The sequence below is a fragment of the Brachyhypopomus gauderio genome, chromosome 7 (genome assembly GCF_052324685.1).
Source record: "Brachyhypopomus gauderio isolate BG-103 chromosome 7, BGAUD_0.2, whole genome shotgun sequence".
Lineage (NCBI taxonomy): Eukaryota > Metazoa > Chordata > Actinopteri > Gymnotiformes > Hypopomidae > Brachyhypopomus > Brachyhypopomus gauderio.
The window spans coordinates 26,552,742-26,576,925 of NC_135217.1; the positions used below are offsets into that span (position 1 = coordinate 26,552,742).

The following is a 24,184-nucleotide window of genomic DNA, read 5'->3' on the forward strand; positions in this document are numbered from 1 at the left end:
CCCTCCACTGTGTTCCCTTCACTGTCTCCCCTTCTGAAGACTGAAGTGTGTCAGTAAAACATCTCACAAGCGAAAAATCGTGATGTTAGCCAAGCTACAGTATTGACACCTCTGAAAGGAAACGTAACGTCAAATCTTCTCAGGTGGCAACAGAAACTCAGTTAGAGCTTCTTGTGAAGATCAGGTGGTTTCCAGCTAAGCAGAAGGATGAATTTACAACACGCTCAGGGATTCTCCCTGACACTCGACCCCATCGGATCCGTTTGGACATGGAGGTCCTGCAGAAACACCGGTACTACTGGAGAGGGAGATTTAACCTGGAGAGGGAGATTTAACATTTAAAATTTAGTATTTCAAACCGGACATTTTATAGAAGTGCCTCTTCATTTTTTTTTCTTTTATTTGTTGATTTTTTTATTGTCACTCTATATTTTATCATTGTATCTATATCAACTATTTTAAATGTTATTTTATTTTCTTTTACATCCTGGACGCACTTGTTTTCATTTAATCTATCATCTTTTAGCCTTTTGTACAGTGTCCTTGAGTTTCTTGAAAGGCGCTATAAAAATAAAATGTATAATTATTATTACTATTCATATGTATTATGAAGAGCCCCTATCTGCTGTGACCATTAGAGGTGGGCTCTCTCCTGTCTTCCCGTTTCAGGGCGTTCTTCCCCACCTCTTGTCTTGCACTTTGGGGGTCTAGATCTTTACAGTAATGCTCCTTTCTGACAGTGTCTATTGTTGAAAGCACTGCAGAAGGAAAGTTGAACTCAATTGACTACAACTTAGATCTGTTCCTGCCTCCTCACAGATCACTTCAGGAGAAGAGTTACAGCTATTACTGCATGATCCAGGGCTCAGAGATTAGTACGGCACACGTGCAGTACATCTCATTGAGTTGCAGCAGTGTCTGTCCATCAAAGATTTGGAGTCTGTTACATTCACAGACCTTTTCATGCTGTGGTAAAGATTTTCAACTCCGTAGGATCGATGTCCTGTGCAGACCTGGTGATTTCCCTGCTCAAACACACCTGAATCAAGTGTTGTATTACTAGAATTCATAAATATGTTAGAGTAGGGAACGACCACACAGTATTGGACTAAGACCCATCCAGGAATGGAGTTGAGACACGGGCAAAAGACTTATCAAGGCACACGGTGTCAATCACTAATTTCTCTGGCCACTAGATGGCAGGCTATCTGTTGTGTTTGATAAAATAAAAAAAACATTGGGTGTGCCATGATTGCTTTATGCAAATCACATGCTGGCCAAAAACAATTTCCTGTTTTGGCAGAGAGAGCAACACTTTCCTGCGTTGGTTTCTGATCCCCATGGAAAAACATACTGACTGTGCCTTGGTAATCAAGACAGTTCCTATTCATGTGGTGAAACACAATAGTGGTGTGTACACGTCTCACACTGACCTGAGGACAGACAGTAGTTATTCACCTCTGTAATTACACATTCAGTGGCAGCACTGGTTGAGAGAGGAATTTGAGGTTTTAACTTCATATCCAATTAGCAATGCTGCTACTGTAAACAGATCTAAAAAAAATTCCCAGTCTTACAAAATGACATGACTGTTGTTTCATACAAATTACTTTTATTTACAGTAATAGGTTCCAATTTGCATATCAAACATTGATTCTGAATGGCATGTATACACACAGGTGTAATTAAGGTCCATGGCTCTTTCTCCCTTCAGTAAGACTGAATGGTCTAATATAAGAAGTGGCTAATAACGCCACTGTAAACAACAAATAAACAAAGTTGTAGCTTCTTTGCATCTTAAAAAAAAGGCAATTTCCCTTATAAATGGAAAAAGAGAAACATTTTGAAGACACACAGCAAAAGGTTAACCATCCACGTTGTGCTCCATACCCATATGTCTAACTGAGCATCCATTTTGTTCCATGAAGTAATGTGCTGGCTAGCCGTGTGTGCCCAGGAGGGGGCGCTCTCGAGTGAGGGCTGGAGACAGAGGCTCCGTGGGGCAGCATCGAACAGCTTCGCATTTCTTACTCAACCGTAAATTAAACTCCGTCTTGCCAAGACATTATTATTATTACTTATCTGACATAACATCATGGGGAGCGTCTAGAGATCAGACCATGGGAGTTGATACAAACAGCAGACATAAATCACCCACATCTGTACCATTACAGCTTTATAGATACAGATGACAAAAAAAACAAGAAAGAAACAGAAACATCATCATCAACAAATGCACAGCATTTTTTAATAAAACAGCACACTGAATGCTACACTGAAAACTGAATCCATAATCAATATAAAACAAATCAATAATCAATATAAAACCAGATGAAGTGGAAGTGCAGTTCAGACAGAGAAGACCTGTTGGGGCAGCTGTTTGGCTCCCCCTGGTGGTGGGGCAGGGTATTTCGGGGCAGGTTGATAGCGTCCCTCGCCTGACCCTTCCTGGACAGGGCAGCCACAGGGATCGTCACCTCTGTTGGTGTTGCTCAGCGATGTCTGGCTCACGTACACCATAATCACGTCACCGGTGACGTTCATCACCTGCCCGTTGGACATGAATGTGGACGTGGTGTCGTTTTCTGTTCCATGACCTGCCAAAGGTCACACGATGTCAAAGATAATATGGAACTTTACATTTCACACTTGCAAATGTAGCTCAAATCTGGGCCCAGTAATGCAGCAATGCTAAGTCAGCCCTTACTTAGCACAAAATTATGCTATTTATGTTCTTCCAGTAATGGGGGGGGGGGGGGGGGGGGGGGGGGGGGGGGGGGGGGGCTCAACCATTTCCTTCCACTAAACGTTTCACATTTCAGCAGATGTTTGAGCAGTTCCTGTTTAAGGTGGTGTATCCCTATTTAAGTATTTACTCCATATTCCCAGCACACAGCCACATGACTGAGGCCGGCTGCCCATGAATCATGTTTCACACATCTTTTAGTCATTAAAACTGCCACTTTACAGCTTCCCAGACACTCACTGTCCACTCTGCCTTGTTTTTTACTGGAATATCAGTTACCAGAACACCAGTGTTTTGATTCAAATTATCATTAATTGAACTTTCCATGTCACAAGACACACAGATGATAGCTGTTTTGAAGCAGGATTGCTCGGGCAGTGCATGTTATCATCTAATATCATCTAGATTTTTCCTACTTTAATGGTCCCATTTTAAAGAAACATCTGGGAGTCAAAAATGTCCTGAAGCCCATAACAGCTCGTGGAGCCAGAACGAGAAGTGAGTGTTCACTCATGAGAGAAGCTAGCGCTGTGTGAAACCCTCAGAGAGCAGAGCAGAGCAGTTGCAGATATCAGTTACTCTGATATGAGTGTTACTCAATAATCAGGACTTCAGAACAGCCTGTTGGGGTCATTTTAGAAATTCTGAGAAACCCCGAATAAACTGCCTCTTGGGGTAAAAGTATTAACACAGTCTTACCACAGGTGAGGGCTGCCTCTGAGCGTTGAGTCAGGACCTCCAGATGTCCATGAGGGTCAGACAGGTCGCTGCCCGTGCCGTCGCTGAGTGAGAGGCCTTGGTTGGTGGATGTGGCGAGTGTTGTGTTGGGTGGGGCGGTGGTGGAGTCTATACTACAACAGCACGGCTCACTCTGTCTACTGCTGCAGCTCAGCCCCCCGACCTGTGACAAGCCCCCCCTGCCTACATGGGCGCTGTAGTCCAGATAGAGCTCCTGAGAGCTTTGCTGGCAGCTGAGAAGGCTGTCGGAGTAGCAAGTTCCGCACAGAGGCTTCTCCTGGGTCACGGCACCACCACTCCCACCGGGGACTTCCGACGTGTCCCGTGGGTCCCGCTGGACACAGGAGCAGCACCCACCCAGGCTGTGGGCCACCAGCTGGCTGCAGTCCTCGTTGTCTCCGACCTCCACGGGTTCCTTCAGAGACGGCTGGCAGCTGCAGGTACTGCCCGAGAGCGGCGAGGCTGGACTGAATTCCAAGCCCTCACCCGACGAGCCGCTCAGGGACCCGCAGGCCCGGTCCCGCTCTGACCCCGTGGAGCCCCGGTCCTGCTCATGACTCTGGGTCAGGACTGGATCAGGGGCGCCACAGCTGGTCAGCTTCGTTTCCGAACACATTCTCAGGTATTCTGGAGGGCTGTGGTCTTGGCGGATAAGGTGAGACGTGATCTCGTACAGAGGGCTGTTCTGCAGTCCCGTGCTGTGGTACGGTGGCGTCAGAGTCTCCTAAGAAAGGTGTTGGAGGAGACGCTGTTAGCATGCACAACAAGCAGCTAACAGAACTTGCATTAAACATATGGACTCACTTGTTGAATTCTGCTACGTTTGATGCTCTGCACGCAGGTCCGTAGGTTGACTGTAGAAAAAAAGATACCAAAACCGTTGCCAACAATATAGAAATAAAATGTGCATGAGTGAGTCCATCTGATTATGGTTTACCTGAGAATACGCTCAGCTTTTCTCTATAACAGGAGAAAATGACAGCAAATACCACCACGATGCCACAGGGAATGGCCACCACTGCCCACGAGGTGAAGAGGCCTGGAGAGATAAGGGCAGAACATTACGCCCAAACACTGGTGTTAAACTGGGGTAGAAAACAGTTAAAAACACTCTTTAACTCTTGTTAAAGTGTGTTTTGAATCTCAATGTGGTATTTCCTGGTTAAATAAAGGTGTAAAAGGTGTGTGTAGATGTTGCATGATGGCGTACCGAAGGGGGCCCCGCACACCACGTCTGTTTTCGTGCTCCCGGGGGTCGCCTGCGTCTTGCCAATGGCACTGCAGCTGAAAGGAGAGACGACCTATCAGGACAGGAATCCTCAGCTGTCCTGGCTCTTCCCTTTTAATCTGGATCCTCTCCACAAACAGCTACCACAAATATGCCCAACTATGGAAAATAGGCTCTTTCCAGGGGAAGTGGTGGAGAAATTAGTCATAATACTACATTGCGGTAAGACTGGAGACTTTTGAAACACTTGTGTATGTCTGTGACACAGGAGCGATGCTAGACAAACAACACTCGTGAGAATGACTACAATGACCAAGCAAAGTAGTTGTGAGAATGCAAACTGTTTGTGTGTGTGTGTGTGTGTGTGTGTGTGTGTGTGTGTGTGTGTGTGTGTGTGCATGTGTGTGTGCATATGCTTGTGTGTGCGTGCATATGCTTGTGTGTGTGTGTGTGTGCGCATGTGTGTGTGTGCGTATGCGTGTGTGTGTGCGTATGCTTGTGTGTGTGTGTGTGTGCGTATGCTTGTGTGTGTGTGTGTGTGCGTGCGTGTGTGTGTGTGAGTGTGTGTGTGTGTGCGTGCGTGTGTGTATGTGTGTGTGTGCGCGAGTGTGTGTGTGTGCGTGCGTGCGTATGTGTGTGTGTGCACGAGTGTGTGTGTGTGTGTGTGTGTGTGTGTGTGTGTGTGTGTGTGCGTGAGAGTCAGAGAGAGAAACAATATATTTTGTGGTTCTGGCTGGATGCAGTGGTTCCGGACATACTTACTCTGTCCACTTCTTGCAGGGTTCTGACGAGTTTGAATCAGAGAAAAACCCAGGGTCACACTCCTTACACGACTGATGGCCAGACTCTTTAATAACACAGCAGAAGAAGAACACACCACACAAAAACGTTAACGTACTGTTCCACATACTTCGGTTTTGGTATAACCCAAAAAAAATGATACTGCAAGGCATATAATTTTCACATGATAATATATTTGAATCTCTCTGACACTATACTAAGCTTTAAGTGCAGAGTGCCTACGAAAAGCCACTGCAAATAGAGACGAGTCTCCTAAATCTATACATTATGGTCGGATCTCTGCCGTGCAGAAGGGTCACACCCAGCCACAGACCAAGAGAGGCCACAATGCTACAGCTTCTTTACGTATGAATCATGCATTATCACTATTTGTTCTATGTTGAGTTGAAAAGGGCAGTTCAAATCTAAGCGTAAAATGTCTTATCTTCGTCTTATTCCTAAGAGTTCATGTAATTAGAAAAAATCATTACAGAAGTCACAACATTATACCCAAGGCCACAAGAGAGACAGCCTAGCTAATATTAGCCAACCTAAATGAACCTGAAATCACAAGAGACTCCTTAGCTAACTAACCCAAAATGACAAGACACTTTAGCTAATATTACTTAAACATGCCCTCAATGACAAGAGACATCTTAGTTAATGTTACCTAAACTAACCCGAAGTCACCTTAAGTCATGAGACACCTTAGCTAATATTACATAACCTAAACTAAATTGAAAAGTTCATCATCGTTAGTTGAAGCAGTTGGACAAACAGTATATCTGTATATCAGTGTAATGTGACTGAAATACACTGTTGCTAAGGTAAAGAACAATCATACCGTCCATGAGTCCTTGACCTGCAATGCATGATGGGATGCGCTCACAGAACTCGCAGTTCATGCGTGAGCACTGATAGCCCTTCTTACACTGACAGGGTTCAGGCTGAGTGCGGCTGCTAGGACTGACTCGGTAAAACCCTTTACCTGGAAGAAAAGAAAGAAAGAAAGAAAGAAAGAAAGAAAGAAAGAAAGAAAGAAAGAAAGAAAGAAAGAGGAAGAGTGAGGGAGCACGAGAATTTGGGTATTGAAGATACCCAGATAACCTTCAAAATTACTGTGCTGTCAGTGTTTTAACTGTTCCATTAATTTGCTTAGGATGGGTTAGGGACCAATGTGATTTTCCCTTAAAGCCTCATCTACGGAAATTCAAATGTTAGAGGTTAGTACAGAAACCAGGTCTGCTCTGATAAGGACGGGACAGCTGACCATAATCACAGAACTTCTGTGGACGACACTTCTCCTCTGTGTTGTACTCTGGCTGGTACTCGTCTGTCCCACATGGCAGGCAATCAGTCTCCCTGTTGTCAGTGCAAGAGGCAAACAGGAATGTTCCTAGGGATGGGAAAAAGAGACTTCCATCACTTTAGTCTCTGTCTCACTGAAACTCAGACTAGCTTTTCTCCAGGTTGCAGGTCTCAGTTCTGGGGGTGTCAGTTCTCTCAGTCTGATCCATTAAGGACTGGCATAGCTGCAGGATTTCCAACCAAGCAGGACCCCACCAGGTTCCTGATTCACTTGGTGTTACAGTCAATCAGACGAATCCCGTTCAGCTCCTGCTTGGCTGGAATGTTTACCTGCAGTCACAATGGACATGGCTGGCAATGTTTCTGTATGACACATTTCTGTTTCTAATGGTAGAGATATGAAGATAATGGTGGAGATATGAAGGTAATGGTGGAGATATGAAGATAATGGTGGAGATATGAAGGTTATGGTGGAGATATGAAGATAATGGTGGAGATATGAAGATAATGGTGAAGATATGAAGGTAATGGTGGAGATCTGAAGATAATGGTGGAGATATGAAGATAATGGTGGAGATATGAAGGTAATGGTGGAGATATGAAGGTAATGGTGGATATATGAAGGTAATGGTGGAGATATAAAGGTAATGGTGGATATATGAAGATAATGGTGGAGATATGAAGGTAATGGTGGAGATATGAAGTCATTTCTGTCATGATTTACCAGGGGCACATTTGGTGCAGCACTTGTTCCCTTTGATGTACTGGTTCACGCTGCAACTGGGTCTGGCATGTCTCCCCTGGCACAAACAGAAAGCAAGTAAAGACTACAGCTATAAACATGTAAACAACATTTATTTGTAAACCAAGTTTTTTTTTGTAAATAAAGTATATTTGCCATTATTCAAACTGGACAATGGCAGATCCTTCAGAAATGCTTCCAGTGTGCAGTGCACATTATTCATAACAGCATTAAAGCTGCATTCGGTCAGGACCAGCATGTCATGTTGGATATCATTTGATACCAGGATGTTATCCCACCCGTATTAAGAATACACAGTATACACACGTTTTGATATGCTGTACTATGATGTAATCTTACTGTAATCTATGCTGTAATACTACCTGTTGCATAAGATCACTCTCGTCATGTTCTCACAGAGTCTGTGAATTAACCCTTCAGAGGCTGTAACCTCAGAAGTTAAGAGACGGTGGTCTCCACTAACCACTGACGATCCCTGCCTACTATCAGAACAAGAACATCTGGACATAGCTGGATCACATCTGCTCACTAGATCACATCTGCTCACCTTATAACCTTTATATCGTATAACCCTTATACCTTATAACCCTTATAAGGTGAGCGTATAACCTTTTTACCTTATACACCTTATATCTTATAACCCACTAACTCATCAGCACAACTCAGAAGAGAAGTTCAGCAGAGACGAGAAGCATCTGTGTTCCAGCGAGCTGAAAGTGACTCAAGTTCATTTTTACTCCAGAAGAGGAAATGGAGTAAATGGAGTAGAGAGCAGCTTCACGCTCCATGTCAAGAAAATAACAAAGAGAAATGTTCTGGAGAACAGGGACAGATGACGAAAGCACCCAGAGTTTCTGCGGGCGCTTATACATTTATTTACGTTACAGAAGCAAAGAACACAAACCAGGAAATGCAGCGTGAACATGACCAGTTCAGTTCCACTCCTCAGTGGTTAATTATAGGTTGCGGCTTTTATAGACAAATATCTAGGAACGAATATATCAAACATATCATGGAAATTCACAAGAAATTTGATTTCCTCATTAGATAAAACAGTGACAGCCTTGTGCAGACTATGATGGACACTTTCCACTTTGCTCCGAATGTACATTTACATTAGTCTCTCTGTCTATGTATCTATCTCTCTCTCTCTCTCTCTCTCTCTCTCTCTCTCTCTCTAAAGAGAGATAAAGTTGATAAATTAGTTATATATATATATATATATATATATATATATATATATATATATATATACAGAGAGGTACTTGATAAATTAGTTATATATATATATATATATATATATATATATATATATATATAACTAATTTATCAAGTACCTCTCTGTATTATATCAGCTATCACCTGTCACATACACACAAGGAGACGCCCACCCGTCATCATCCTGCAGTAAGAAGATGAACTTATTTTACATATTTCAGAACTATATCATGCTGTATGTAAATGCTCATGTGAATACTCTTTGAAATAGAGTTAATGTAAAGCATACATATATATCTGGGGGTGTGGTCTCATGTGTGTGATGATTCAAAAGTTTGGATTCAAAAGTGTGCGAAAAGTCACAGGAAACCCAGAGAATGTTCTGAGTTTGTTTCTAGTTTCTCTGTGTCTGAACATCAGGAAATACACAAACGACATGAAATATTTTCATTGACTAAATATATTAAGATGATGGTTAGAGACGCCCTGAATAATTACATGGTAGAAACTATGCAAGATGTAGAGGGCCAGTTCTACACAGTGGTGTCTTCCACGATCCGCCTGTACACTGGGATGTAGTGTGTAGTGTGTAGGGCTGTAGTATGTAAGGTTGTAGTGTGTAGTGCTGTAGCGTGTAAGGTTGTAGTGTGTGGTGTGTAGGGCTGTAGTGTGTAGGGCTGAAGTGTGTGGTGTATAGGGCTGTAGTGTGTAGAGTTGTAGCATGTAGGGCCGAAGTGTGTGGTGTATAGGGCAGTAGTGTGTAGGGCTGTAGTGCTGTACTGTGTAGTGTGTGTGTGTAGGGATGTAGTGCTGTACTGTGTAGAGCTGTAGGGTGTACAGCTATAGTGTGTGGTGTGTAGGGCTGTAGTTTATGTGCTGTAGTGTGTGGGCTGTTACCCACTCCTCTAGAGACACTTCTCTACGATGGTAGGACAAGCACAGTGAATTAAGAAAACCAGTTTAAAATGCACTATACAGTGTTTTTCAAAAAACCACAATGTTTGCATAACTGCTGTCATATTTTTCACCTGACAAGCTGATTCATTAAAAAAATATCTGTTATGAACAGATAATAAGCAAGTACAAGAGCACATGTCCAGTATTAATATGTCATCTCATACAGATATGCACTCCCAGTAATCAATGCATTTTAACAGGCCAAATTAAACAAATTAACCCCTCTGAACAAACAATTTTCATGAAACAATTTTTCATGTTCCAAATGTCCATGCCTGTCAAAAGCAAGTTCAAACCCGTAGGTCTGTGACGAAACACACTCTGCCTTAGAACTCTCAGCAATGACGGCAACAAGAGATGGTGAAAGAGATAGAAAGGGGCGAGTGAATGATTTAATGCATGAGTGAATTCATTCATTAATATCAGTTAGGCATACAGTACAGGTTATCATTTTTCTGGTCCCCGCTGAATCTAAAAGCTATAGAGTTAGGGTTAGGGTTAGGGCTAGGGCTAGGTTTTAGGATCAGGGCTAGTGCTAGGGTTGGAGTTTAGGGTTAGGGTTAGGGCTAGGTTTTAGGATAAGGGCTAGTGCTAGGGTTGGAGTTTAGGGTTAGGGTTAGGGCTAGAGCTAGGTTTTAGGATCAGGGCTAGTGCTAGGGTTGGAGTTTAGGGTTAGGGCTAGTGCTAGGGTTGGAGTTTAGGGTTAGGGCTAGTGTTAGGGCTAGTGCTAGGTTTTAGGATCAGGGCTAGTGCTAGGGTTAGGGTTTATGATTAGGGTTAGGATCTCCAACATTGCTGCACTTTTACATTAAAATGGTGAAGTAAATATTTAAGAACTGCCACGTGCCTCTTCTAGAATGAACTAAAGCATACCGGGGACCTGGAGACCTGTAGCGTACACCATCACAATCTTGAAAAACAATGCGTGGGCACGTGTGCACGCGCGCGTACACCCACGGGCGCACACTAATTAAACAAGAGCCAGTTCCACATGAGAAGTTCAGCCAACGACGCAAAGGATAGAAAAAGCACAATATAGTTAAAAGCTGGATACACTTCAGGCTGAAGGAGAGAGCGGTCCAGGCGTGCGAACATAGGAAAGTTTAGGAGGCAGGAAAGCAGTAAAGTCATCTGACATACAGATCAACTCCTTCCAGTGTAAAGGGGTAATTAAATTATCAATCAAGATTTTCACAAAAATCTTTCACGATTTTTGTTCTTTAACCTAAAGACCTTTTAACAAAGTAAACGCAAACTCGCCGCATGTCCATCCTCGCTGGCAGCTTTGAATCCAGCTTTGTGGGAACAGTTGACATCATGCAAAGCACACTGCTAAGTCAAAAAGCATTAGAAACAGTATTTAACTTCCACTGTATTTCAAGTCAAAAACACAACTTGCCTGGATACACAGACCGAAGACGAGGCTTGCGATCCACCCTTGAAATATCCAACTTGTTGAGAAGTGCACTCTCATAATTCTGGATTGCGGAGCTCTTCGCTGGTGAGAAGTTAAAACGTGTGAGAATGTCCTGCGAGGTGAAACGTGTGTGTGCAGCGGTGTACGCGCGAGCGTGGGGATGCGCCAGTCTCGAGCGCTCAGCGCATTCTCGGAACACTGCGGCGCGCGCTCACTCCCGCTCCAAGCCAAAGACGAAACTCCGGTTCTGACCAGCCGTGTGGCTGCGAGCTGCGTCTGGAGCGAACTCCTCCCACTGCTCCTAACAGCTCTCCCAGGCTATGGATGAATGGGTTTATAGGGGGGAAAAAAACAAACTACTTTATTTTAGTCCATTTGGGGGTGGGGAATAGATCCGAGGTCGCTATGCAAATTGTTGGTGGCGAGTACGTCGTGACATGTAGGCCGATTTGTGAGGTGTGAAATACGACGCTTGAGTCGTTTGTGTCATTTTATTAGAATTCAAGCCGTATATAGGAATAAAAAAAATAAATATATATATGCTGTTTGTGGTTAAAACATTATGACAGCCCCGGTTCAAGACATGGGGTGGGTGGAGGTGAAAACATAACGGGTGGGCATGTCTTCAGTCATAAAGACAGAACTATATTCCATATGTGGGATTTACCGAGTTGCCTCTGGGGCTTATCAGGAATTCATGTCCAACTATCGGCGTAGTAGAGACGCGGGCTTCCATTTTCATTGGTAACTTGAAATTGGTAGTGCAGTATACTGCCTTCACGTTAAAATGAGCTAAAATACAGCAAGATCTGTGTCCTGTATTCATAAACATAAACAAGACCAGTTGCCTTTTTCATAGATGAACAAGACCTGTGGACGTGTTTCATGAAGATAAACAGTAGCCAGCATTAACCAGTGAAAGATGTGTGGAGTTAATAAACTTTGACAATCTGGTCCAATAAAATCAGGAGTCTTATCTATTTAAATAAATTGGTTAAAATCGGCTGATATAAAACGTTTTGTTAACCACATCGTCAAGAACTGCTGTTAATTAAACAATTAAAAATGCCAATAAAAATTCTAACGCTACATTCAATCTGTGCACTTAAACAACATAGCCTTAAGGCTCGGGTCTTACAGCTGTCCCTGACACAAAATAAAAGTAAGAAAATGTAAATATGATTTGTTACATGTAAAATGCACAAAATAAAATATGCTAAGATATGTAAATTATAATAACATGCCGAGCTAATAGGGATAAACTACCACTAGCTAACGACTAACTGCTAATAAAACAAGTTCATTAGGTAAGCAACAAAAATACTGAATGTAAATTTTGTTAGAAAGGTGAAAGTAGAGCAATAAATCACCAAAATGAAGTGAATGTTGCCGGATGTATGCGAGTTTAAATGGACGTAGCTAATAGCTGTAGCCTATAGGCTGTCTGCCAAACAGCACAAATAATTTACTTCAGGCTGAACAGCGTAAAGGCGGTTTTGTGGTAGGTAGAGAGACGGGGCATGTTAGAGAAAAACGTCTTTGCTTTGTGCAGTTCCCGCATTACTGGTATTTTTCGGCAACTCGCCTGATTCATGAAAGGCTTTTGTTACTTTACTTTACATTACTTTTGTTAATGTGAAAGTTCATTTGAAACTACTGAAATAAAATAATTTTAGTAACCCCAGCCCACTTGAAATAAATCGCTGTTATTTGCTGAGGTCGTGTTTATTTCCTTTTGTAGCATCTAATATAGGAAAACATCACGGAGAGACAAGAGGACAATATAGACCAACGTCAAAAAGTCATGGAACTCATTGAACTCAAATCTTATCGCGTTAAACCGACATCTGTCTTTGGTCACTTGGCACCTGTCTTGAAATTCAGAAGTAGCGCTACCAGACGGAAGTGGGACGCCCTCGCGCCTCTCCGCCGGGGCTCGCGAGCTGCCTCATTGGAGCTCGTGCAAACTGTCAATATCTGATTTGAATAACTGTCGTTAGCGGGGCCCGGAGCCACGAGCTGGCCTGCACCACGCCCATCCCCCCCCCCCCCCTTCGCGCGCTCCTGCGCTCCTGCTCGCGCTGCAGGAGAAATGCGTTGCGCAACGCCGAATGCAAATAAGGGGCCAATTCTGTGGGAATGCGGTAGGTCCACAGAACACTTTTTTTTATAAGTTATCCGATCGCATTTTGGCTTTTGAAACGTAGTGAATCATGCAGTGTGTGTGTGTGTGTGTGTGTGTTTCAGGCACGTTTATCCCATACGGAGTCCAAAATTGGAAGGGATAATATGGGGGATGTGCGGAGTGCCTCTGGTGACTTGTAAATGTGCTTCGGCTGCTTTTCGGCTGGGGCAGGAGTCATCTCTAATTTATTTGCGTGATGTAAGGCAAAGCATTACAAATATAGGCTACAGGCTCTAATTTTCCAAAATGACTTTTGGAGTATTCAAAAGTATCACTGTCCATTCTTTTTTTCTCCAGACGAGTCTAGAGAAAAGTCCAGAGACGTGCAAAAACATCTTGGTGGTTGGGGCCGTTTTCTCGGTGCATTCTGCTGCCCTCGTGTTTGGGGTAGTGATTTGAGGAACACGCCAGGTAGACGGTTCCGGTATCGGAATCCACCGCCATCAGAGCGGAGACCCGCGGGCCCAAACACGAGCTGCAGTGTGCAGTCTCTTTCTAGACTTGGTAAATAACAAAATTTAAATAAATAAAAAACCACGAAAGGGCTAAATGTTCTCGTGGTTTGGGAGCAGTCTCCCCCTATCCTGCTTGTTTTGGAAGCGCTTCAGACGTGTGACTCACGTTGCCCTCCGAGTATCTACTCCTGACTCAGATCTGCCTCCTCGCGACACCTCCACGAGCCTTCCAGCGCGCGCGCAAGTGCTTCTGCAAAGCTGCGATTTACTGCTCAACTTCAACAACTCCAGCCGCACCCAAACACAATGGGGGGGATGGGGGGGTGTTTTCGGGCATTTCGTAAAGGAAACGAAGAGCTACGTGCCCACAGTGTGAAATCAAACGTAAATGTTAAAGATTAGACATGCAAATCCAAGCCTGAATATCCCCCTATCAAAGTTATTTATTAACGTCGACACAAAAACTCAGGACGTCTAAACATTGTAGGCTGTTGGACATGACTCTGGGCATCAGCTAAGGAACTTTGAACCAATTCTATCAAAAGCAGCTTTTTAATGGTCAGCAAATGGTCAAAAGAAACGTTTATTGTGCATCACCTCTATGCTTATATTATACAGTATAGCAGTAAATTATATACCAGTGAAAACGACTTGTATGTGTTAACGTTGTCTCAGTAATAGCTCAAGATCATGAAATCACCTACCACACACAGTTGATCACATTTTTTATTATGACACCAATTTCCAATATACATGATACAGGTATGTTCTCTCTCAGTGTATTATACAGTTATTTACTGTTTGAGCAGACCCAAAAGAAAAAACAAACCAGAGAAATGACACACACTGATAGAAAACAGCTTCCAGAGACACTGCAACACATGGAGAGGTCAAGACAAGAAGGAAGCAAGGTTTCTTTTCTTCATAAATTTCACATGTCCAAAAGACAAAGCAAATTTGTGGTGATGTAAATAAAACACAAAACAATTTTCAAAACAACAAAAAAGTGCAAATTTCTTTGGAGGTTGGAATTAACGTTTAAGACATAAATAAGATATAAAACAGCCCATCAAAAAGATGCCGATTGAAGAAAAGGCAGATGACTGACTTCAAGTAGCAGGCCCCAGGCAGCAGAGAATCATGGGAAGCCTCCATCACTTTTTCCTCTGGAAGACGTTGGCCAGCATGGCTCCTGATGTGGTCAGCTGACCCATCTTGCTCAGGAACTTGGTCTTTGCGTCTTCGCCCACTAGACTCGCTGCAATAGACACGGACCTGAAGGAAAACAGTCACCATTTAAGTCCCAAGTAAATACAAGGCCTGTTATTTTGTTCCTTTGGGTTATTTAAGTTTAGCTTTAAAGTTTACACTTCTACGTTTATGGTATTGTACTGTAATTAAAGTTTATGGCAAAGACCAAAAACAAAGACTTAAGAGGGCTCAACTTGGCTGGAGAAAATGGGAACATTGCTACAATGAATAATGAATGTAGATTTACATATTTAGGTACAAAACCACCATCACAAGAACACGAAGCATGACTAGCGGTTTTCACAGCCAGCCTCCAACGAACCAAACGACCATCCTGGTCCAGGCCCCTCGCTGCTTCTAATCTAAAGCCGTGCTGAAACTACAGTACGACTCAACTCATCATCTTAACGATCAAGCGGCTTCAGGTTGCCAAAAAGCAAAGTGACCACAAGCCAACGGCCTTTTTTCAGTCAGGATGAAAAAGCTACATTACTGCAACCTTATAATCATTATGAGAAAACAAACATTCAAGCGTTCATTACAGACGATTTCAGTTCTTTCCAACCGTAAACACATTGACAAATTTTGCAGACAAAAGAACTGGATTATAGTGTGGGGAACTGCTCAACTGATGTGTGATGATGACACTAACTGATGACAATACAAAAAAGAGACACTTGTCATTTCAGTGAAAACGGTCCTGTTTGAACTAACCAGCATCAGACACTTAAAATTAGTGCAAGTTGTTTGCTAGGAGTGCAACCCGAGCCTGTGTATGGTAGGTATGAATCCCGAGTTTGCAATGTCCTGCAAACCTAAGGGCCTGTACCAATGTCCTGCAAACCTAAGGGCCTGTACCAATGTCCTGCAAACCTAAGGGCCTGTACCAATGTCCTGCAGATCTCGGGAAACCTTCTGAGCTACGACGCAAGAGTCAAAAGAACGTGAAGGTTGCTTTACAGAGAACGTAAACGTTGCTGTTAATGATGACATCATGGATAAAAGACTCCAAGACCCAGCATGATAAGGAATAAGGGCGGAGCAGATGCTTGCTATTTCCAACTGTTACCGGAGGAAGATGACAAGGTTAAAGGTCACGGGTAAGGCAAGAGGCAGATCCCTACCCTGGCACCTCCCCCATCGCTCGACTCTCCGCCTTCAGCTCACACTCCTTTATCATGGAGCTTAAAATGACCTGGCAGAGGAGAGATGGGGAGGAGAGGAAGGAGGAGAGAGGAGGAAAGAGAAGAGAGAGGAGGAAGGAAGGGAGAGGGGGAGAGAGGACGGTTAGAGGTGCCGAAGAGGAACAGCACACTGGTGTGGATCCTGTTGGCCCGTCACCTGGGCATCAGTGGGCACACGAAACAGATGCAGAATGCTGACTGAAGATTGGATCATTTTAAAATAACAGAAAATACGACTAAAGGCAAATTCGGCTCAGTTTGACTGAGACAAATAGCAAGACCCTCCTGTTAAATTGTACAAGTAATATAATGATGTATGTACCATAAAATACAATGAGTCCATTTGAAATGATTAAAGAGGTTCAGGTGAGGCCAAAACAAGCTGTTGCTCACAGTGTACTGCAATGAAGTACCTCAACCACACCCATTCAGACCATCAGCCAATCACAGCGGACAGGCACGTGTTATTTAAATGAAGTACCTCAACCACACCCATTCAGACCATCAGCCAATCACAGCGGACAGGCACGTGTTATTTAAATGAAGTACCTCAACCACACCCATTCAGACCATCAGCCAATCACAGCGGACAGGCACGTGTTATTTAAATGAAGTACCTCAACCACACCCATTCAGACCATCAGCCAATCACAGCGGACAGGCACGTGTTATTTAAATGAAGTACCTCAACCACACCCATTCAGACCATCAGCCAATCACAGCGGACAAGCACGTGTTATTTAAATGAAGTACCTCAAGCACACCCATTCAGACCATCAGCCAATCACAGCGGACAAGCACGTGTTATTTAAATGAAGTACCTCAACCACACCCATTCAGACCATCAGCCAATCACAGCGGACAGGCACGTGTTATTTAAATGAAGTACCTCAACCACACCCATTCAGACCATCAGCCAATCACAGCGGACAGGCACGTGTTATTTAAATGAAGAACCTCAACCACACCCATTCAGACCATCAGCCAATCACAGCGGACAGGCACGTGTTATTTAAATGAAGTACCTCAACCACACCCATTCAGACCATCAGCCAATCACAGCGGACAGGCACGTGTTATTTAAATGAAGTACCTCAACCACACCCATTCAGACCATCAGCCAATCACAGCGGACAGGCACGTGTTATTTAAATGAAGTACCTCAACCACACCTATTCAGACCATCAGCCAATCACAGCGGACAAGCACGTGTTATTTAAATGAAGTACCTCAACCACACCCATTCAGACCATCAGCCAATCACAGCGGACAGGCACGTGTTATTTAAATGAAGTACCTCAACCACACCCATTCAGACCATCAGCCAATCACAGCGGACAGGCACGTGTTATTTAAATGAACAGCAATAGCATGCTGACCTCTCTGATGGGGAATTGAAATAATAATTTAAAATGTTTAGAGACTGCTGTCTGAACATTTATATTGAACACAGACTTTTAGAAGCTTAATTCATAAAACATTTTAAGACGAAGACCAGATGTGGAGTATTTAGTGTGCGGTGGTGAAGGCTGCGGCAGGCAGATCCTACCTCATGCTCTGGAGAAAGATGCTCCATATCTGATCTCAGGCACCTCATACCGGGAAGAAAATGATTGACCATAACCTCCTCAGAAATAACTGATACCAGAGTTAAAGAAACGCTGCAGGAGTAAGGGGAGGAAGATCTGAGCTTCACGTTTGATTCGAATCCTCCAAATAACACATGAAGAAACTAACAAAGCGCTCATGTCTAGGTCACCTTCAGGATGGTGATTTCTCACACACAGGTACTCATCCAGTACCACAAACACACACAACTACTGCTCTTCCTTGGCCGGGATACGGACAGCACAAAGAGACAGACAGGCAGGCTGTAAGACAGGCTGGGAATGAAACACACAGACAGGAAGGCAAGAAAGACAGCAAAACTTCAGGTAAAACAAATACCGAACCTAGCTACCCCCTCAGGGGCGTGTCCGTGTCGGGTATGCGGGGCGAGGGGGCGTGTCCGTGTCGGGTATGCGGGGCGAGGGGGCGTGTCGGGTATGCGGGGCGAGGGGGCGTGTCGGGTATGGGGGCGAGGGGGCGTGTCGGGTATGGGGGCGAGGGGGCGTGTCGGGTATGGGGGCGAGTCCGTGTCGGGTATGGGGGCGAGTCCGTGTCGGGTATGGGGGCGTGTCCGTGTCGGGTATGGGGGCGTGTCCGTGTCGGGTATGGGGGCGTGTCCGTGTCGGGTATGGGGGCGAGGGGGCGTGTCCGTGTCGGGTATGGGGGCGAGGGGGCGTGTCCGTGTCGGGTATGGGGGCGAGGGGGCGTGTCCGTGTCGGGTATGGGGGCGAGGGGGCGTGTCCGTGTCGGGTATGGGGGCGAGTCCGTGTCGGGTATGGTGCTCTGCTGCTCCAACATCACAGGGAACGCTCAGTGAAGCACTCGGCCAGCCACCCTGCAATTTACCGCCCAGAAACTCCCGAGCTTTGCTTCCATCTGTTCCCTGCCAGCAGGACACGTAAACATTTTCAGAACGACAGAACTCTCAGTAGAGAAGATGTGTGTGGGTGTGTTACAGAACAGACAGGGCCTGTGTCAGCCACTGGGCATCTAGATAGTTTAAAATAGTTGAATAAGACTCAAGACTGGGGGAGGGTGAAAAGAGAGGGAGAGACAGGCTGAGGGAGGGAGGGAGAGAGAGAGAGAGAGAAAAGTCAGACTGAGAAAGAGAGAGAGAGAGAGAGCAAGAGACAGAGAAAGAAGGAGGTTGTGAGACAAGATTATTTTTCTGTTGGATTTAGATGAATTCTCACATGGATTATGTGGTCTGCACACTTGGTTGGAAACCTCAGCAACCTTCTGAGACTCGGAGCCCGAGACCTCCTAGCCTGGATTCCCAGAGAACAATGACCACAGCGCAACTACAGCTGATGTTGAAACTGCGGTGTAGTACACACCATTCGCAATCTTCCACTGAGCCTCCTGGAAATAATAAGTTATAAACGGACGTGACAGTTCTAGGTCTCATGTGTGATCAGGGTGATGGGTCTAGAGGAGACACTAACGCTGCTCGCCATGACGTGCTGCTGCCTCTCACAGCTCTGGGGAATCAAACTTCTCCTCCACCGTTCCATGTGAAGACTGCTCTCAACATCCATCACTGCTTCCCAAGTGCTCCTCAGAACCGTTTGAGCTTCTTAAAGAAAGATGTAGGCTGCCTTCACCGCGTTACAAAACCACACCAGCTCAACTGGAGACTGAATCAGCAGAGTGAACTGGGAGTGCTGGGGAGGGTAACTGGGAGTGCTGGGGAGGGTAACTGGGAGTGCTGGGGAGAGTAACTGGGAGTGCTGGGGAGAGTAACTGGGAGTGCTGGGGAGAGTAACTGGGAGTGCTGGGGAGAGTAACTGGGAGTGCTGGGGAGGGTAACTGGCGTGGGAGGATACAGCAGCAGGAGAGGGCGCTGTAGGCCTCAAACAGCTGGCTGGCGACGTCCATACGCTTCTGCTCCACCGTCTGCACGTTGTTGACCAGGGCCAGTTTATGCAAATGAGGGAGCACGACTGCACAGACACAGAAACATCCACACGTATTTGTTCAAGAAACTTCAGATAAAAATGAGAAGAGAATGTTTCTTCTGCAAGTGTGTGCGTGTGTGTGTGTGTGTGTGTATATGGTGTGTGTGTGTGAGTATATACACTATATTGCCAAAAGTAGTCGCTCACCTTCCTTGACTCGCATATGAGCTAGAACAGCTTCAACTCTTCTGGGAAGGCTGTCCACAAGGTTTAGGAGTGTGTTTATGAGGATTTTTGACCATTCTTCCAGAAGGGCATTTGTGAGCTCACATAATGAGGTTGGATGAGAAGGTCTGGCTCTCAGTCTCCGTTTTAATTCATCCCAAAGGTGTTCTATCGGGTTGTTCTATCGGACTCTGTGCAGGCCAGTCAAGTTCATCCACACCAGACTCTGCCATCCATGTCTTTATGGACCTTGCTTTGTGCACTGGTGCACAGTCATGTTGGAAGAGGAAGGGGCCAGCTCCAAACTGTTCCCACAAAGTTGGGAGCATGGAATTGTCTAAAATGTCTTGGTATGCTGAAACATTCATAGTTCCTTTCAGTGGAACTAAGGGGCCAAACCCAGCTCCTGAAAAACGACCCCACGCCATAATCGCGCATACACCAAACTTTACATTTGGCACAATGCAGTCAGACAAGTACCGTTCTCCTGGCAACCGCCAAACCCAGACTCGTCTATCAGATTGCCAGATGGAGATGCGTGATTCGTCACTTATTCGTGCATCCACTGCTCTAGATTCCAGTAGCGACATGCTGACAGTTGACTGTGGAGTGAGGAAATTTCACGACTGGATTTGTTGTACAAGTGGCATCCCATCACAGTTTCTTGCTGGAATTCACTGAGCTCCCGAGAGCGACCCATTCTTTCACAAATGTTTGTCTGCATGCCTAGGTGCTTGGTTTTATACACCTGTGGCCATGGAAGTGATTGGAACACCTGTTTCCAATAATTTGGATGGATGAGCGTATACTTTTGGCAATGTGTGTGTGTGTGTTGAGCTTACACTCGTCTCTGAAGCGAGGCTCTGCGTTTGGCCCCACTCGCCCAAACGTCTTTATGATCTCCATGTGCAGTGAGTGCTGGTCCTGATACTGGGGGTCCTCCAGAAAAGAGGCCAGCTGCATTTTCACCCGCTCCAGCAGCTGAAACACACACAGTGGAGAGAACACTCAAATCAACGCTCGAATCAACGCTCAAATCAACGCTCAAATCAACGCTCAAATCAACGCTCAAATCAACGCTCAAATCAACTGAGAATCTGTATGTCACGTGTGAGAGGAGCTTTAACCTGTACGTCAACTCACAGACCCAAAGACATAATGAGAAATGTGTGTATGTACAGATACAAAGGCATAAAGAGAGCTGTGTGTAGACCGCACCTCTCTCTGCGTCACCGTCTCCATTATGGTCCCGAAGGCCGGGATGGTGGAGATCCTCACGGAACTGCAAGCACAAACACCATCAGCAGCACACCAAACTTCCACCTCAGCCAATCCCGCACGAGCCGCACCACCCACTAACCAATCACAAGCACTGATGGAGGTATGACGTAAGCCAGGATGGGTGATGTCAGACGTTCATGCCAATGGCAGTACGGAAAACGACAAGACTGGTACGAAATGAAAACAAAACAAAACACGAAATCCCCCCCTCCAAAAAAAAAAAAAAAAAAAAAAAGAACCCCAAAAATCAACAACACTAAATAAGAAAGAGACCCGACCAGGAGAATGCGGAGACAGGATAAAGGTGTTCAGGTGTCTCGTGGCTGGGTTAAACTCACAATTCGGGACCACTGCACAAGGTAATTAGGGCTGGGGCAACTCGCTTGTCAATTAAGGCTTCGTTCATGCCTCGTAGGGTCAGCTGCAAACCGGTCAGATGCAAAAGAGAAGATGTGTGGGTCAAACACACACACACACACACACACACACACACACACACACACACACACACAGGCACGCGTGGGTGCCCCAGGACCTAGCAGGACAGAGAGGGGGGGCTGGGGGGGCTTATCTGGGCCCCCGAAATGAGAGAGAGAGCAGGCAAAGAGAAGGACGAATGGACGCACGGATGCGCGGACGGACAGACGGACGTGCAGCTCTGCTCCAAGGCCGTGGCGGTTAGTGGCAGCCGAATGATTGGGCTAGCTTAACGATGTTAGTGTCGGGCAGGTGTGTGTGAGACACTCAGACATAAAAGGTGTGTTCCTTCAGACCTCGGTCTCATCTGTGAAGCCTGACTGTTCCTCCTCCTCACACAGTTCACGACACCTTAACGGAGCCGCGAAAGGCAACTTCTTTTCATTCTCTCTGAGGCAAATTTGGTTTGTGTGATTTTACAAATCCTGGAATCTGAACTCGGGCTCCTGAATCACAATTGTGTGAGTAATTAACGATTTGCAAAATATCCAGCTTGCTCATCAGAACAAAACTTGCCCGAGACGTCAGACTAGAGGAGGGGTGGCGTCAGGCTCGCTAATCAGACCCAAGCTGAGAGGTGTGTGAGAGGAGGCAGACGCAGACTTACATTTCAGGATCACTGGAGAGTGTGATCAGTGCTGGAACGACTCTCTGAGCTACAAGAGTTTCATTCACCCCTTTCACCAACAGCTGATTGGTCAGAGCAGGGGTGATGTCACACAGGACGCATGGAAGGAGCGAGCAGAGAGTCATGAAATACCATGGGGAGGGGGGGAGGAGGGGGAGAAGGGGGAGAAAGAGAGAAAAAAAGAAAAAGAATGGTAACAAAATAACCACAGTGCTGACACACAACGCACCAGTCACAGGTCGAGAGAGGCACAGAGGAGCTGACCACACTAATGGGGTGGGGGGGTAAGGGGGGGGGGGGGGGGTCTGGGTGAGGGCAATCACAGAACTAAAGAGAGCCAGGCAACCGTCACTAAGCTAGAACCAGAGAGAAGTAGAGCGGTGGACGCGGCGTGGCGCTCTGCTTCGCCCTATCGCGAGACCTCCAGGGGGCGGGGTTGGGGTCAGGGGGCGGGGTTTGGGGGGCGGGTAGGAATGATGGCTCGGTTGCGTTCTTTTCTTCCCTGGACCATTCCGCATGAGGACAGCAAGCATGCAGCGGTGCAGACACACACACACACACACACACACGAGACGCATGAAGCTACTACAGCTGGTGGCGCTGCAGAGGGACACTGGGTGGAGTTACGATTCAAGGAGCACAATGCACAAGGGGGCGCTAGAGGGAGGTCAGGGAGGATCCATCAACATCATCGTCACAGCCAAGCAATCAATCAATACACTGAATACACTGGAACATCATACATCAGTCAATGAAGCCGATTGTGAACGTGAATAGTGAAAAGACTGACCTCGAACATGCGGGCCGCAGTGCAGCGCACCAGAGCAGAGGTATGGACCACCCCGAACCACAGCACCGTCAGCAACAGCTCGTGGTACGCCGGGTTGGCCCTGACGCACACAAACACACACAGAGGCTTCAGTGTCATCTGCATTTAAAGATCCTGTGCGGACCATATAGCTGCTGTTGAGTGAGATGGGGGGGGGGGGGGGGGGGGCACTCTTACCCCAGCTCCACAAAAGACGCCTTGAGACTGTCGAGAGGAGCGTGTGAGAGAGACAGAGTGGTCATGACGTCCTCCAAGAAGCCAACCAACAGCTTACGGTCTTCTTCCTGTAAAACATCATGTACAGCTCTGAGATATGAGAGAAGAACTGAGACAGAAGAGAGAATCAAGGAGAGAGAGAGAGATGAGGAAAGGACACGCAAGCAGAGAGAAAGACAGACAGAAAGAGAGAGAGAGGAGAGACAGACAGAGAGAAAAGAGACAGAAACACGAAATAGAGGAGCTGTAGAGGAGAGATGGTGGGGGCTTTGAATAGGACACAACCTAGCTCAAAAGGTCAAAGCCCAAAAGGTCCAGTTCTGACCTGGTTGTAGCAGGTCAGCACTCCTGTTGCATAGATGGGAACTGTAGCCTTGGTCAAAACGCCATTGCCAGCTGATGCATCTACGACAAATTAAACATGGAACACGGAATTGCAAACGTTCCAGACTGTGGTTTTACAGTGAGTCTCATCCACATTATGATCTTACTCAAGAATGCTGGGAAAATATCTGTGTGTGTTACTTCAAAAGAGTTTTTTTTTTGTTCATTGACCAGATTTAGCAGGAAACTAACCCGAGCATTCAGACATGAACAGCCAAACCTGCACAGAACCCCTTGGCAAAGAACTCAAAATAAAAACCTAAACATTCAAAAAACCTCACCACTGCAGTGATTATGTATGTGTTTTACTCAGAGATAAAGAAGAGTGTGTGTGTGAGTGAGAGAGAGAGAGAGAGAGAGAGAGAGAGAGTGTATGTGTGTGTTATTCTTGGGCAAGTAAACCCCTAC

The 24,184-nt window shown here is 45.5% G+C and overlaps 2 protein-coding genes and 1 long non-coding RNA gene across 6 annotated transcripts in view; 1 reads left to right on the forward strand and 2 right to left on the reverse strand.

Annotated features, from left to right (window-relative positions):
* Window positions 1-1,590: 1,590 nt before the first annotated feature.
* tnfrsf11a (tumor necrosis factor receptor superfamily, member 11a, NFKB activator) lies at window positions 1,591-11,467 on the reverse strand. Its single transcript, XM_077012876.1, has 10 exons — window positions 11,138-11,467; window positions 7,525-7,600; window positions 6,763-6,888; window positions 6,337-6,480; window positions 5,475-5,559; window positions 4,695-4,768; window positions 4,422-4,523; window positions 4,289-4,338; window positions 3,446-4,208; window positions 1,591-2,597 (listed from the first exon to the last, which is right to left on the reverse strand). The coding sequence occupies exons 1-10, from the start codon at window positions 11,210-11,212 to the stop codon at window positions 2,350-2,352; spliced, it is 1,743 nt and encodes a 580-aa protein (XP_076868991.1). The 5' UTR covers window positions 11,213-11,467; the 3' UTR covers window positions 1,591-2,349.
* Window positions 11,468-13,230: 1,763 nt separating this feature from the next.
* Window positions 13,231-13,740, forward strand: LOC143518307 (uncharacterized). Its single transcript, XR_013132156.1, has 3 exons — window positions 13,231-13,299; window positions 13,403-13,538; window positions 13,638-13,740. It is a non-coding gene; the product is annotated as an uncharacterized LOC143518307 (long non-coding RNA).
* Window positions 13,741-14,507: 767 nt separating this feature from the next.
* relch (RAB11 binding and LisH domain, coiled-coil and HEAT repeat containing) overlaps window positions 14,508-24,184 on the reverse strand; it is a 31,347-nt gene continuing 21,670 nt past the window's right edge. For 2 of the 4 annotated variants that reach the window (XM_077012879.1, XM_077012877.1), the window contains exons 20-29: window positions 23,718-23,797; window positions 23,354-23,460; window positions 23,138-23,237; window positions 22,327-22,409; window positions 21,180-21,243; window positions 20,804-20,942; window positions 19,665-19,781; window positions 17,780-17,868; window positions 16,171-16,241; window positions 14,508-15,070 (exon numbers count right to left, since the gene is read on the reverse strand). In XM_077012879.1, the coding sequence (XP_076868994.1) occupies window positions 14,950-15,070; window positions 16,171-16,241; window positions 17,780-17,868; window positions 19,665-19,781; window positions 20,804-20,942; window positions 21,180-21,243; window positions 22,327-22,409; window positions 23,138-23,237; window positions 23,354-23,460; window positions 23,718-23,797 (971 nt within the window). In that variant the 3' untranslated portion in view covers window positions 14,508-14,949. Of the gene's footprint in view, window positions 15,071-16,170; window positions 16,242-17,779; window positions 17,869-19,664; window positions 19,782-20,803; window positions 20,943-21,179; window positions 21,244-21,580; window positions 21,664-22,326; window positions 22,410-23,137; window positions 23,238-23,353; window positions 23,461-23,717; window positions 23,798-24,184 lie in introns of those variants that run through there. The other 2 variants (XM_077012878.1, XR_013132429.1) reach the window with 2 other exon arrangements.

Bases quoted from the DNA above. Each gene is read 5' to 3' on its own strand.
- tnfrsf11a (XM_077012876.1), bottom strand. From the start codon at position 11,212: ATGAGAGTGCACTTCTCAACAAGTTGGATATTTCAAGGGTGGATCGCA. The intron at 4,209-4,288 runs GTGAGTCCATAT...CACCTTTCTTAG, and splicing joins AACGTAGCAGAATTCAACAA to GAGACTCTGACGCCACCGTA. The intron at 2,598-3,445 runs GTAAGACTGTGT...GACCTTTGGCAG, and splicing joins AGAGGCAGCCCTCACCTGTG to GTCATGGAACAGAAAACGAC.